General features: G+C 45.0%; 1 protein-coding gene across 1 annotated transcript in view; it reads left to right on the top strand.

Moving 5' to 3' along the window:
- glis1b (GLIS family zinc finger 1b) overlaps positions 1-15000 on the top strand; it is a gene marked incomplete at both ends in the record, with an annotated part of 57325 nt that overhangs the window by 21340 nt on the left and 20985 nt on the right. The window contains 2 exons of the mRNA XM_080527781.1: positions 7885-8089; positions 9877-11308. Of these exons, the coding sequence (XP_080383907.1) occupies positions 7885-8089; positions 9877-11308 (1637 nt within the window). The remainder of the gene's footprint in view (positions 1-7884; positions 8090-9876; positions 11309-15000) is intronic.

Genomic DNA, 15000 nt, shown 5'->3' with positions numbered 1-15000 from the left:
TCACAAGGGAGCCTGTCATTGGTGGTGAAGATAATAAGGGCTGGCCACCCATTTGAGGAATACTGATGGAGCAGCTGGATCTTTGCATCTCCAATTGGGTGTGTGTGTGTGTGTGTGTGTGTGTGTGTGTGTGTGTGTGTGCGTGTGCGTGTGCGTGTGTGTGTGTGTGTGTCTGTGTGTGTGTGTGTGTGTGCGTGCGTGCGTGCGTGCGTGTGCATGTGCATGCGTGTGTGTGTGTGTGTGTGTCTGTGTGTGTGTGTGTGTGTGTGCGTGTGTGTGTGTGTGTGTGTGTGTGTGTATGTATGTATGGGGTCGCAGCCTTATATTGCCCTGTAATGTTTTATCCAGTGTGTGGGCTGGGGTTTACAGTGTCCCCGTGTCCGGCCATGCGGTGAAGTCGTTGGGCTGGGGGGGGGGGGGGGGGGGGGGGGGGGATGCAGGCAGACATCGGGCTGAGAGGGCCGTGGAGGACTATGGGCTGGGGGGGCGTGGTGGATGTTTGTTTGTGTATCAGACTGCGGTCAGTCACTGCTCTGTTTAAACAGGGTTGGTGTTACGAGGAAGTCTGCTTCCCGCAACATCTGTCCTCGTCCTCTGAAAATGCTGGTCACCCATTCATTCATCTGACCACTGTAATATCACTGTCATGTCAATGTAGCATTTGAAACGGCAGTCAAGACCTAATCACTAGAAACTATCAGAGTTTGGAGAGCATTGTTTTAATTGGTCTTTTACTGGCTATGGCTCTCATCTTGACCTCTTACAATTTCTCTAAACAAGAACTCAAAATTAGAATTCGTGATCAAGTCGTTCATGAGAACGAAAAGACGGAACGGGTTAGTAACAGGAACCTAGTTGGAAAATCAGCCATAACAAACCAATTTTATCCTCATGAGAATTCTCATGTCTGCTGGTACTAGTAATCCCACTAAGAAAACAGAGACATTTCGGTCCTCCTAATTTAATAGAGGTTTTCTTCTTCTCCCTCTCAGCCGAGCACCTGTTTAAAGGAGCCATCCCCCTAGACTTTGTTATTTTTCATTTACTTGTGCCCTCAGGTTTTCAATCATACGTCCATTACTAAGCAAACAAATACGTTCCGGGCATATGTGCAGACACAAATATAGACATGAGTTATGAGATTTAAAGAAGCACCGGGAAGGCTTTGGACTTTAATACACAACATCTGCAGTGGACAACACAGTCACAACCAGAGCATCCCACCAAAGTCCATCAGTCTGGTATCAGACAGTCTTGCATGTGTAGGGCCTTAAGTGTTGAACTTTGAGTGAAGAGGGAGAGAGAGAGGAGAAATGAAATAATGATTATTAACTGTTTAAGTGCCGGTGTTATGATTTATTGAGCCAAAGTGGCCAGAGTTTGGAGTGTCACGGTGGATTTCCAGATGCATCTGTCTTGTGGTTTTGGCAGCTTGTCGTACCCCGGGTTCAGATGTTAGCGTCGGAGCCCTGACATCCCGTTCCGTCTTAAGCCCTCGCAGTCCCAGTACAATACATTACACCTACGCTGCCCTCAGCCCCAACTCTGTTTCCAAACCATCCGCACATCTGCTTTTCATTGCACTCGCATCTCGGAAAAGACTTGAACACATTAAACACTGGCACAAGGCACAGTCTCACTCCAGCACTTAACACGGCGCTTAGGTGACTTAAAAGGCATAGTGGGAGAATTATCGAAAATGAAGTGTCACCGAAATAAAAAAAAATCGCCCAAGATTACCACCAATTACACTTAATAATGCAGCGCAGGCCATCTGCTGATCAGATGCAGCAGGGCTATTGTCCGGGGAGAGAACGGAGAGGGGGAGAGAGAGAGAGAGAGAGAGACCAGGGAGAGAGACCAGGGAGAGAGGCCAGGGAGAGAGGCCAGAGAGAGAGAGAGGCCAGAGAGGCCAGAGAGATGAGTTCTTGGGACTGTGATAAATTGTGTGAAATAAGATACAATAATAGTATTTCAATACCAGTGTTGGATAACATGTGTAACATTGGAATGGAATGTTTGATGATCTCAGGTAGTAATAATAATGCAGTCATGTACTGTGTGTACATCTTGAGATAATAGCCATGTTCTCTCTAAGGGGGTTATGTGCTTTGGATTGGAGACATGTGGCTATTCAGCTTTATTACTCATTTATTAGTCAGTCAGATTGCGAGGGAGTTAGCCAAAGCACAGCTCTGTCCTGTACATGACTCTTTGATGATCTGGCCTCTAGGCAGCTATGCAGTCATATACAGTTACAATGCCACTCTCTTGACCCTTAGGGCAGCACTGTGGAAATACATGTAAAATGTAATTACAATCTTTATCATTTTCACTATACACTTTAACTATTGACTGCTTGGTTTATGTATGTAGCCCTACTGTAAGTTAACAGAGTGAGAGAATGAGTTTAGTTCTGGATTGGTAAGCTTGTCTGTTGTATTGCTTCTCTGACTGCAGTTGAATGATGGGGATGAATTCATCAGTGGAAATAGATCGTTAGGACGTTCCGTTTGCGGTCCCGACGTATCTGTTTTTAATGGCTTTGCTTTGTGTTCTTAAGGGGTTTTGAAAGGAGGAAGCATGACAAATGTATGACATAAGAGCACTCTTAATAATAATGGGGTGATTGGAACCTAATTTTTTCTCCTAAACACATGCCAACATTAATAATTAATAATAATAATAAAAAATATATATAATTACATACAATCATTGAACACTTTATTAACACTATACTAATACTCCTCCCTTTGTACTCAAAACAGCCTCAATTCTTGGCAATTCGTGGCATAGATTCCACAAGATGTTGGAAACATTCCTTTGAGATTCTGGTCCTTGATGACATGTTTGCATCACACTATTCCTGCTGATTTTTCAGGTGCACTTTCAAGTTGTGAATCACCCGTTCTACCACATCCCAAAGGTGTTTTTGCTTTGTGACATGGTGCATTATCATGCTGGAAGTAGCCATTAGAAGAAGGGTACATTGTGGCCATGAAGGGATGCACATGGTTAGCAACAATACTCAAATAGGCTGTGGCATTCAAGTGATGATCGATTGGTATTAAAGGGCCCAAAGTGTGCCAAGAAAACATTCCCCACACCATTACCTGAATGAATGAGAAGGTGTACAGGTGTTTCTAATAAAGTGTCGGTGAGTGTATATCCCTTTATAATTACCGCACGTCTGCAGCAATAGCTCATCTGTGTATTAGTGTGGAATGGAGCCTAGTACTTAAATCTAATCTCATGTTGTCCCTGCATGCATTAGATAGCTGCTCCGTTTGCAATCAACCTTAAAGAATGCTCATCAAGTGGAGCATAGCACTGCAGATCAAAACAGGGGAAATACTGCACATAGCATGATATAAAATTAGGTGTTTTCCTTTTCCAAAAAGCAGTTTTTTTAGGAGCGGGGATAACAATAGAGGCCTTCTTCTGGGCTCTGTCTCTGGTTGTGAATGCTGACATCAGTGGGTGTTTGTGAGGATGGGCCAGCACATCTGTACATGGTCTTTGATAGAGCAGCTATATGGTTGCCCCCGGTGATTCTGGCAGAAGGCTGTAACGAATCTCTCCCTGATCTCACGCCCTGCGATTGTCACTCCTAATTGGTCCTGAATGCTTGCAAGTGTGCGTGTCAAACCACGCCACGCTCCCACCTCTCCTGTCCTGAGGAGAACATGGTTACTTTCAGTTTTACACAGCATAGGATCATCTGTTTTTTGCAATTGTTCTTTTACATAACACTCTGACTGATACGTTTGAAACATACAATCATGGCGACGAACCATTTAACAAATCAGTAGGCCTGATAGTCATTCCTTTCATAATAATGCTGTGAATATAATTCAAATCCACTGTGATGAAGGCATGTTCAATACAGATGTTGATTCTAAACTACAATCAACACATGTGCCCTATCATAGTTCAGTAGACCATTAGACCACCCACTGTCACTCTTCAAAGACCCAACCAAATCGGTCGGCACTGGCCTGACCACAACATGTTCCCATCACTGTATCAGACTAACATTGGACCACATCCTCTCTCTCTCTCTCTCCCCCCTCTCCCTCTCTCCTTCTCATCTCTCTTCTCTCTTTGTCTCTCTCTCTCTCTCTCTCTCCCTCTCTCTCTCTCTCTCTCTCTCTCTCTCTCTCTCTCTCCATCGTTCTCTGTCACCGATTCTGGGTGTCTTATGTTTCACCTCAGTCCCCCTGTGCTTTCTCCGGGCTTCTCCTGATCAAACCTGCGCTAACACACAATGAAATATTCAGCGCTGAATTACCATGGCACATTCAATATAAACTGAATTTAACTGTTGGTCCCCTTCCAAGCCACCATATGGTGAAAAAGCCTGTTCTTCTAGCCTGAGCATGACTGATTTGTTAATGTAGCAAAGCTTTAAATCACTGGACCGCTCACTTTCTATGGTACAGAATATTGGGCTTTAGAACCGAGGCCCGAGATGGGAGACACCTTGGTTTTATTGGAAGGGAGAGTGACTGTTTTTAGTTCTGAAGACAGAATAGTTATGCTGTTGTATAACAATGCGAGTACACTTGATTATTTTCTCTCTCACTAGTCCATTGTTTCCTCATCCAAAGCCATTTTCCCTCATCTCATCACATCTTCTCCCTCAGAGAGACATACAGAGAGCCAGTTCTTCTACTTTGGGAGAAGCATCTGAACACACCCCTGCTGTATCCCTTTCAAATACAGCAATCACAAGCAATGCGAAGGCTTGTGGAAAAGCTGCCAAATAGTATTGAAACAATCTTTTGTATTTTGCATTCTCTACAAACTGAACAAATCAGAGGTAATCACTCCTCTGGACTTTTCACGGTGTGCAGTTTGTCTGATTTACAAGAAGTACTTTCACTGGCAAACAGAGAATATTTCGAAACAGAGGAATTGTCTTTGAAAGTGCATTGTCTTTTATTCGGGTTGGATTTGCCCCCTTAATCGAATTTTCCAAAGCTTATCGTTGTATTGTATGTCATATTTGATCATTACTTGAACAGAACATCATCAACAGACTGATTATGTTTTTTTTATTTATTTGTATCTAATATAGTGATTGTGTGCATGTGTGTGTGTGTGTGTGTGTGTGTGTGTGTGTGTCTGTTTTGTTGTGTATGTGTGCATGCATGCGTGTCTAACCTTCCCCATGACACAAATTAATTCAGATTCTAGTCATTTCTGTTCCATCGGGTACGGACTTATGTCACCATCGGCCATCCTGATTGAATCACTTTTGTTCCAGTTGAGGCAAGAAATATTTGGCCGTAGATCAACTACAGGCCTTGATGTTTTTATACACAAACTAAGGCTGTACACAAACTAAGCCTGTCACATTCTGATTTGGTCAAAAACAACTCTACATTAGGGTTGCAGATGGTCATATAAAGGGCAGAAAACACAACATAATCTCCATCAGATGTTTATATCAGCATCTTTTCAGCCAATAGCAAGTCAGCTAGGTGTGATAAAAGTCAATGTACCTCTGTAACTGGTTGGATAAAGTTAAAATATTCTCACTTGTATCTACTCCTCCATATCTGTTATTGAACATGACAAGCGACTGTATACAATTGAATGGATCTTCTCAGATCACAATAACAACTGTTGTGGGATATAATTGATTCTTAATAGATTTAGTAGAACTTACAAAGCACAAAGAGCTTAGATCAATTGTCTCCAAAGAGGCCTTTTATTAAGCCAAGTTACATGAGCGCAGAGAGAAATGAGCAGACCAATAAGCAAGAAGCAATAGCCCAAGAGCAAAAAGCCCCCAACGATGGGTGCGACTCATATTTATAGAACTGTCCTTGGTCATGAGGTCACTATTCTTGGGAACCAATCATATTATACAAATCTGTGCTTACATAAGTTATGGGCCCTGTCCATAGTCAGAATTATTCACCGCGCCACAGATCTTGGCCCATCCCTTACAGGAAGGAAATGGGCCTTCCTTGAGTGCTAGCTTCGCCACTACTGTAGAGAGACTTACATTTCTCAGTATAACATATATAACATAAAACCACTACACAACACAAATTCAAAGGGAATAATAAGTCCCTCATTCATGAAAGGAATTAGGCCTATGTCAACTTGTCAGGAGTGGGATATAGAAGACTACTGGCCTTTGAGCAGCTACAGTAGCATCAGCTAGCAAAGGTCTGTTTCCCTCTGAGACAGCCTCCCCGTTTGATGGTGGGTGTTGTAACAAGGCGCAGTGCAGAACCACTGATCAACCAATCACCTATTACCACAGATTGTTGATCAATATCAGCTCATTTTCTACACGCAATATCGTAAGCATCCATGCCCACCCTTAGCAAAAAAACAAAACTGGTACAAACTGGAGAAATTGCGTTGACGGCGCTTAAAACGCGCCTTATGGGTTATTATTTTTTATTGCAGGCATTAACGCGTTAAACTTTGACAGCCCTAACCCGAAGACAGTTGGATATGCTAACTGTGGAAATGGTCAGCCCAAAAAAAAAAAAAGAAAGAAAAGACAGAATGATCCAGGACTTTAATAAACAGAACCATTTGTATTCCTTGAAAACAGAACAGAGCTGAATGACTTCTTGCCTTCTGTTTATGGCTTTGAGTGAAACCAGCAGCATGCCACTCATAGTCCCTCTGCTCCTCTACACTGTTTGCTCTCTCTCTCTCCACCTCTTTCCCACTCCACCACTCCTTCTGTAGTATGGTTCTGCATCTCTCTCTATGCCTCTTCACATCTCCCCTTTTCTCTCTACCCCAACACCTCTCCCCTACCCCCCGCCCCCTCTCTACCTGTATTTGATCCTGTATGACCTTATATATCTATTTTTTCTCTCCTTTTTTGTCTCTCCTCCCTCCTTTTCTTCCCCCTGTTAACCCGTATCTCCTTTTCTTTCTGTCTCTTATATCACATGGAACGTGTTTGGGTGCTTGTATTAATAATAGCTCATGGGGTGTGATAACATTGTCAATAACATAATTAAAAGCAAATTGAATTTGAGAAATTGAGTTAAGGAGGGTCGGAGAAGGGGACACATGAGTGAGTGGGGGTGTCATCTTACCTCCAGTCCAAATATTTCCTCATACACTAACCCTCTTCTCTTCTCTCACTTTCATCTGACGCACTTCACTTTTCTGGTCATATGTTTTATGGAATTTCCTTTGGGCCATCTGAATGTTAAAGGGGCAATCTGGGATTGGTACATTTTTTACTTTTAGATGAAAGAAAATCGATATAGCCATTGATTATTGATTGCTTCACAAGTTTAGTTTAGCTGTCTTAACCCATGAAAACCTTGCTTGTTTTATTCGATTATTGTAAACAATGTAATTTCAAACACTGTATAGCTTCAAAACATGATTAAAACTATCATTTTGATCTTGGGGATGATCAGTCCTCCATAGCGCATAGTGCATCCATAGGCCCCGTCTATGGTTAGAACCCCAGATTTTATATTTCTTGGCTCTTAATTAATTTGTACAGCTAGTTTGTGTTTGGCTTTCTCATTTTTGACATGTGTACACAATAGAGCATGGGTTAAAGCTAGTGAATGTCTTGAACGTCAATGCTGCTGTCATCAATTTTGAAGTTCACAAAAGAGCACACATTTCATAAATCAACAGATAGCGCAAAGTTACAGCCAGCGATTGTTCCTCGAGAGAATTGTCATAATCTAATAGAATTTCAACATCACTGTCACTGATGGAACTGTCTCCAAGGAAATCTCTTGCACTCTGCGACAGTTATTAATCTCTCAGGGCTGTCGTTAGATTAGCCAAATGGACGCAGAGCCAACTTCCAGTTAGCAAAGTGACAGCGCTGTCACAGAGATCCTCAGTCATCATGGCCCCCCTACTGTTTTCCAGTGAACGGAGGTTGCAGTGCTTACTGCTCTGAGAAGGACGTCAGCCCTGAGCTGGAGCTGGGGGTTGGTGAGGGGGCACTGATGCGCTGTGGGCAGAGCCTGGCCGTGCCACTGGGGGGCCAGCTGGGGGGTCACTACCACAGTGTCCACTGTGACCGGCCCACACAGAACCTCCATCTTCAGGACAACCAGCACCCTGACGCCAGGTAAGAGCACCATGGCAGAGGCAGACTAGAATATAATGTGCTGCAATATGTATTAGTACTGCTGCTGATAATATAATCATATGATGGAAATAAATGTGGCAGCAGCCGATCAAATGTTGGGATTTTGTATTCCGAAAAATGTCAATAAATTTCAACGTTGTTGAAAATCAATGACACACCCGCTAGTCAACTAACTCAGCTTGTTTTGTGAGCCTGCTAACAATGTAAAGTTGTGTTATAGTTAACTAGGTAGTAGTGGGGATTACTCACTGAATCCATTGCGTTGCAATGATTTGGCTTGATTAGCGAGTGTGTCATTGATTTTCAACAGCGTTGAAATGTATTTACATTTTTCTGAATAAAAGTCTGAACAATTTGATTGGTTGCCGACTTGTTCCCGGTTTCACCAGCTGCCGTCACAAATGATGATAGACCTACAGAGATACTAGTGATAATGACATACTTGAATGCTGTATTTTTGCAAATAACAGTTAAACATTGAATTTAAGATCACCTGCTAGGTCAATATAATCTTTCACAGCCCATCCTATGGAATCATACCTGTATCTTTTCACATGTCAGAAAATAACTCTTCTCTGTCTAGTTTCATTGCTAGATTGTTATCATCTCCGTCCCTCCTCCTCTCTGTTCTTCAGACTACAGTCTTACACCCCAAAGTGCTTCTGGACAGACATTCAATTCTACCTTTATTGTCTCTGAATGCCATTGCCACAGCCAAACAGGAAATAGCGCTCATGAAACAAGGGAGACTCTCTTTATTGACTACGACAAAGTATGACTATGAGCATTATCCAGTCTAGCTAGCGTTAGCTTCTTTCCCCCAGCGTGCACAGGGGCAGAGAGGACAAAGACAATTCCTTCATGGAACAGGACAGAGAAAGAGGGCCCTTCTCACATCACTCATGAGCTTTGCACAAAATCCATAATGAGGGAACTGACAGGAATTATTATGTAGGAGATCACAGCGACGCATGGAGAAATACGACCTCGCTCCCCATTCACAGGGGCAAGATTCCCACCATAATACACAGTATTGTAAATGCTGACCCCTCACAGGCCGTCATTATGCCAACAAACCAGGTGACTCCCATTTATCCCAGATGTAGGGTTGGGTTTAACCCCTTTGTGGTCTTCAAAGCCTGTCAGACACACAAGCCTGTGGCCTCTCCGTATCTCTCCCCCTTTCTCTATTCTCAAGTCATAATCAATGGCCATTCATAACTGCTCACAGGTTGAAGTTCCCGTTTCATTTATTAATGAAATCACTCTGGATCATCTGTGGTGGATGCTTACCTGTTTCGAAACAGTCTGTCAGATATGTCATTAGATTCATTAGGTTAATGTCGTAGACCCTCTAACACAGAGACTTGTAGTTCTGCAGGGGCTCTCAGGGCTGAAATATTTCTTTATCTAAACAGAGATAGAGAGAGACCAGAGAAACTAGAGAGAGCAGATAGAGAGAGAGAGAGAGAGAGAGAGAGAGAGAGAGTGAGAGAGAGGCGAGAAAGACCAGAGAGAGAGAGAGAGAGAGATTGAGAGAGTGAGAGTGAGAGGGATCACTTCGGGCCAACTCTAGAGCTCACAGCCCTGCTTGTTGTACAGAGTACTGAAAGTGCTCGCTTGTGGGAAGGATGGTTTGGCAGGACACAGACAGCCATGGCCTTTATCTATCAACAGCGGGCCGGTTAATAGTGCTCATATTCTCCCCTGTGTCGCCTTAATAGCGTAGCGCTCAGATTCCCCGCTGTGTGTTTTCCCCCCCGTAGATCCTCTGCCTTCCAGAGATCCCTCGCCTCGCCAGACCCGGGTTGCGGCAGCTCCAACGGGGCCAGGGCTCCTCTCCCCTACACCATCAAACAGGAGACCTCCATGGGCTACAAGATCTCCTCCGGACCACTGGGGATCATCCCCACCTTTCAGAACGGAAGGGCAGCCATGGGGATGCGGCGGGGGGACATGGAGGGTCTACACGGTAGCGTCGGCGTCGGCAGCTTAGACAGCGCTCTGTCGGCGGACGCAGCGTACCCGTTTAATAATGAAGATGGCTCCTCCCCACTGTCTTTGTCCCCTGGCGGCTCCCGTCATTCAGCGCGGCTGCTCCACGCTAGCAGCCTGAAGAGACGCTGCCTGTCACTGGCCTCCCAGTCCCCCGCTGCCAGCAACACCGCTAACGCTAACGTCGCCTCCGCCACCGAGGGGATCGATATCACCGCCATCATCTGCTCCTCCCAGATGTCCGTGGTGGCCTGCGTCAACGGCCTCCGGACAAACACCTCGCCCCAGCCCAGTGGCTTCTCCCGGGCAGCCAGTGGCCCCCGCAAGCCCCCGGCCCCGCCTCTGCCTCCGCCTCGCAGCAGCCCCCAGCCCCCACAGGAGAACTGTCAGCTGTCCTCGCCTGCTTCCGCCTGCCTGCTGTCCCTCTCCTCCTGCTCCTCCTCCTCGTCCTCCTCCTCAGTGTCGTCGCTGGAGCCGGAGCAGGGCCAGGGCCAGGGGTTGTGTGAGGAGCAGGGCTCCATGCACCAGGGGCCTGGGGGAGGTGGAGGAGGAGGAGGAGGCTCTGAGGGGCTGGGGCTGCTGATGAGCGGGTCCCTGATGCAGCCTGGGTCTCTGCTGCTGGAGGGAGGCTGTCAGAGAGCCGGCGGCGGAGCTCTGAAACAGGAGCCCCTGGATGACTTCTCCCCCAGCGAGGAGGAGCTCTTTCAGCACCACTACCATCATCACCACCACCAACACCTGACCGGCCGCCAAGGACACCTCCGCCACCCCCTCCACCACCACCCTGCCCCCCCCCGGCCTTCCATGCCACCCCCCTACCACCTGCACCAGTACATGGGCTCCAGCCCGGGGGGGGGGCTGCTGCATCTCCAGAACCAGCCCACAGCACCACCCTCCTCCTCCTCTCTGCTACAGGGCGTCAAACCCGCAGGCCACGCCGGTCCCCACACGGGTCCCGAGAGGGAGGATGGGGGGCAGCTGGGCGACAAGCAGGCGTGCCGTTGGATCGACTGCAGCGCCGTGTACGAGCAACAGGAGGAGCTGGTGAGGCACATCGAGAAGGTGCACATCGACCAGCGCAAAGGAGAGGACTTCACCTGCTTCTGGGCCGGCTGCATCCGCCGCTACAAGCCCTTCAACGCCCGGTACAAGCTGCTCATCCACATGAGGGTCCACTCGGGAGAAAAGCCCAACAAGTGTATGGTGAGTCCCCAACCCAGCCCAGAACCCAACCCTCTACTGCTCCCTGTTACCCAATGTTGTTCACAGTCCACTCACCAGAATGACACCATATCTCATTCTCACATTTTCAGCTCTATTCTGGTGTTATCATAATGATGGTTTTACAGGGAGATCCTATCTAGTTGTCACATGTTAATTATAGTGTCCACAGCATATGCAAGTAGAGATATCCCCATTTGGGGTAACCACGACGACCCATGTTATCCCTCCATTGGCTCCTCCCATAGACTAGGCCGAGAGTCTATGAGGAAACTACATTTTTAAACCGGTAGGTCTATATATATATATATATATATATATATATATATATATATTTGATATATGAGTAGAGGCCTATTTTCTGAACGTGCATTGATGTAAGGTTAGTTAGTTTATTGTCCTTATTGTGGTATTTCATTGAAGTTGGTTTAGTGTATCCAACCAAAAACATTCCAGACTTTATTGTCCAAAACACAACACCGGTGGCCTCTATCTACGGATTTATAGGATATATTTTGGCTAAATTAAATGAACATGTTTAACATCCCTGGACTGGTTCATGCATGACATTTATCCAAGTTAAGGAGACTTCAACAGAATGCATTGTTTCCCAAAAAAAGACTGGGGCTTGCTTTATTGCAGCTTATTTCTCAGTACGAATTTAGAAAAGTTATTGTTGAAAACGGATACATTTGTAGTTGGAGTATTTTCACAAGTTAAAACACACATTTTCCATTGAAGAACTGAGTTGTTATAATTGGACCCGTAGCTTGTGCGTCGTTGTATAAATAGATTTTGTGGTTCTTTACAGGTAAAACTCTCCAATTACACAAGTCAACACACTAATCACTGTCAAGCTGTCATTCCCCAGCAACACTGAGCAAATGGAAAAAGCCCTCCAACCTCAAGAATGATTTAGTCCAAATACACAATTAGTCCACAATTTGTGTAGGACCAAGTCCTGTTTATTTTCACTGGCCCTCCTGTTTTTTAAGGAGGGATTCCGTTCATGAAAACTCAACACATCTGGTTAACATAACTAAACAACGCATACACTTGATCCCTTTAAATGGGAAGTTGAAATGTTTGGCTGTCCCACATATTATGTATTAAGTGAATTGGCTTTTTATCCAAACCAAACAGGGGAGAGATGTGGTAGTCTGGTAGAGTAGGTGCTGCCACATAGGTGATGGCCAGTCAAGCTTTTCTGGCTTGCTCAGTTCAGTGTTTGACCCAATCCCTGTCAGACATGGTCTTTCTTCATGAACTGATTATGCATCAAGAACTGATTATGCAAGCTTGTACGCAAACACCCCAGCAGTACCTGCTTTCTCTCATTCTGGTGAAGTCCAAACATTGTGTATTTTATGTTTCTAAATATTTGAGTGTAATGCACTAGCTGAAATTTATGAAGTGTTGCTAAAGCTACATTTCAAAAATAGTATTTGGACGTGGATATGTGATGCAATATTTATGTTGATAGTGAGCCTTGTTAGTTTCTCAGAGTGGCTCTAGGGGTTAGTGTGTTTATTGTAACTGAAAAGACACAGACATGACTTGGTGGATTGATGATTTTCTAGTGAAGTACATACAGTCTTTAGAGTTCTGGAAGTAATCCACAGTATTGTCAGGCAGCTGTTGGTGTTGGTGTGTTATTCCAGAGTGTGTGTGTTGCGTATACAGTACATTACACACTTTCCTTTTTTGCGACAGCAAAAAAGCTACAATATGTGTTGGGTGTGTCGCGTGCCCCGATGCTGATGTCACAGTTTAGTGACACACAGAGCAGGAATGCAAATAGGCGCTGTGTGAATGTTTGTGTGTGTTTGTGCAGTATCCATGTATGTAGAATATATTTGTGTGAAAGTGTGTATGTGCTGGGGAGATGTTTACCAGATGTTAACACTAGCATAATTCGGCCCAGTGTAGTGGAGCCACTGGACTCTGTCTCAGGACGTGAACAAGGGGGTGCAGACCTCAAACACACACACACACACACACACACACACACACACACACACACACACACACACACACACACACAGTACAATAGGAAGAATATAAACAGAAATGTAAAAATGTTCAAAACATAACCATAAACACATCGAATCATCAGGAGGAGGATATCATTTTGATTCCCAGTTTTTCCACCGATGCTCTAAATGGCTTATGGACAAAAACGAGCACATGTTCTGCATGGGTTTGAGGCCTTGTTTTTGTTTGCATATGTTTCAGAGTGTGTGATCATACATGTTTCATACTGTACTACTGTATACAGTATGTGATGTGACTGTGTGTGCATATATGTGCGTTTCTACAGTATGTCTGTTCAGTCCCTGTACAGCCCCTTATTTAGACTGTTTGTCTGCAATTCGGTCTGACCACTCCAGTCAGAACCCTTGAGTGATGTGTGTTGTGTTTGCCGGGCTCATGCAATAGACAAAGGCATTCAGGAATTCCAGCTATTCGTACAGAGGAAACAGATGAGACGTTTTGATTTAGAACCAAATGCTCCAGAAAAACCCCCATCTAATCCCTGTATTATCTTTCCAGCGGCAGATTCCAGTGGGCGCTCACGAGGCAAGCTTCCCTCACATCCAAGCATAACACCCCCCCCCCCTCTCTCTCTCTCTCTCTCTCTCTCTCTCTCTCTCTCTCTCTCTCTCTCTCTCTCTCTCTCTCTCTCTCTCTCTCTCTCTCTCTCTCTCTCTCTCTCCCACTCTGCCTCTCTCCCTCTCTTCTTCTTTCTCCCAGCTGCACAGCATTTGTTTCATGCCGTGTCTTGGCAGGAAAAAGTAATTATCACAACACAAGTCGTACTCCGACCCTTTCGCTAGCTTGTCACCGTCCGTACCTGGCTATGTTTAACGCCGTCCCACATAAAAAATACAAAAAATGCTCGCAGCCCCCCATCTGTAAACGTTGAGTTTTGGAGCACTTGTAAAGCCCTGTAAACTTTTAGAAGGTACTTTTGGTTTCCCCCCTTCCAATTAACATGGGGCCTCCGGCGGTTAGTTGTGTGGTAGTCGGGCAGGCAGGGACACACAGGCGAAAAGGAAACGGCATAATCTCCCTGCAATATCCTGTTGTGTTTCATGCCTAATTCGCCTGTTGTTTTAGCTTATGAAATTTTGTTTCTCTTGTCTGCATAAATATTAAAAATATATCCCGGGACCGTAGCCCTGACATAGTCACAGGCTTTTGGTATCTTTACTGGGCTCTTCCAGACAGTCCTGAGGATTTGATGTCTCTGATGGCTGGACTCTGTACCCTGAAGGTCATACAAATAGTCAGCAGAACCATGGAATCCCTCTGGTAAACTCAGAGATACAGTAGACGAGAGATAGTTGACTCACATCGTGCTGCAGGACCAGAGCAGTAGTCTTAAGTCTTTACTTACGCTACTTCATCCTCTCCACCAGGAATCATCAGCTCAATGGATCAAAATTGTATTGAATTACTGTTGAGAAAAATCTGTTCATGAGGTCTTGTGCAACTGACACTGGGTTATCCAAACATGGATGGAGCTGTTGGCGGATTTGCTTGTACACACCCCTTCATACATGTTCAGCTATTTACTGTACATGAGCATTCATTATACAACTGGTTGATGAAACCAAGCATTGTGATTGGCCAAGAGCTGTTTGAAGCTTGTATTTAATAATGATAATGTA

The sequence above is a fragment of the Nansenia antarctica genome (assembly GCF_963989245.1).
Source record: "Nansenia antarctica genome assembly, chromosome: 1".
Lineage (NCBI taxonomy): Eukaryota > Metazoa > Chordata > Actinopteri > Argentiniformes > Microstomatidae > Nansenia > Nansenia antarctica.
Note: the sequence above shows the minus strand (reverse complement) of the source record. Positions and strands in the feature narration are given on the sequence as shown.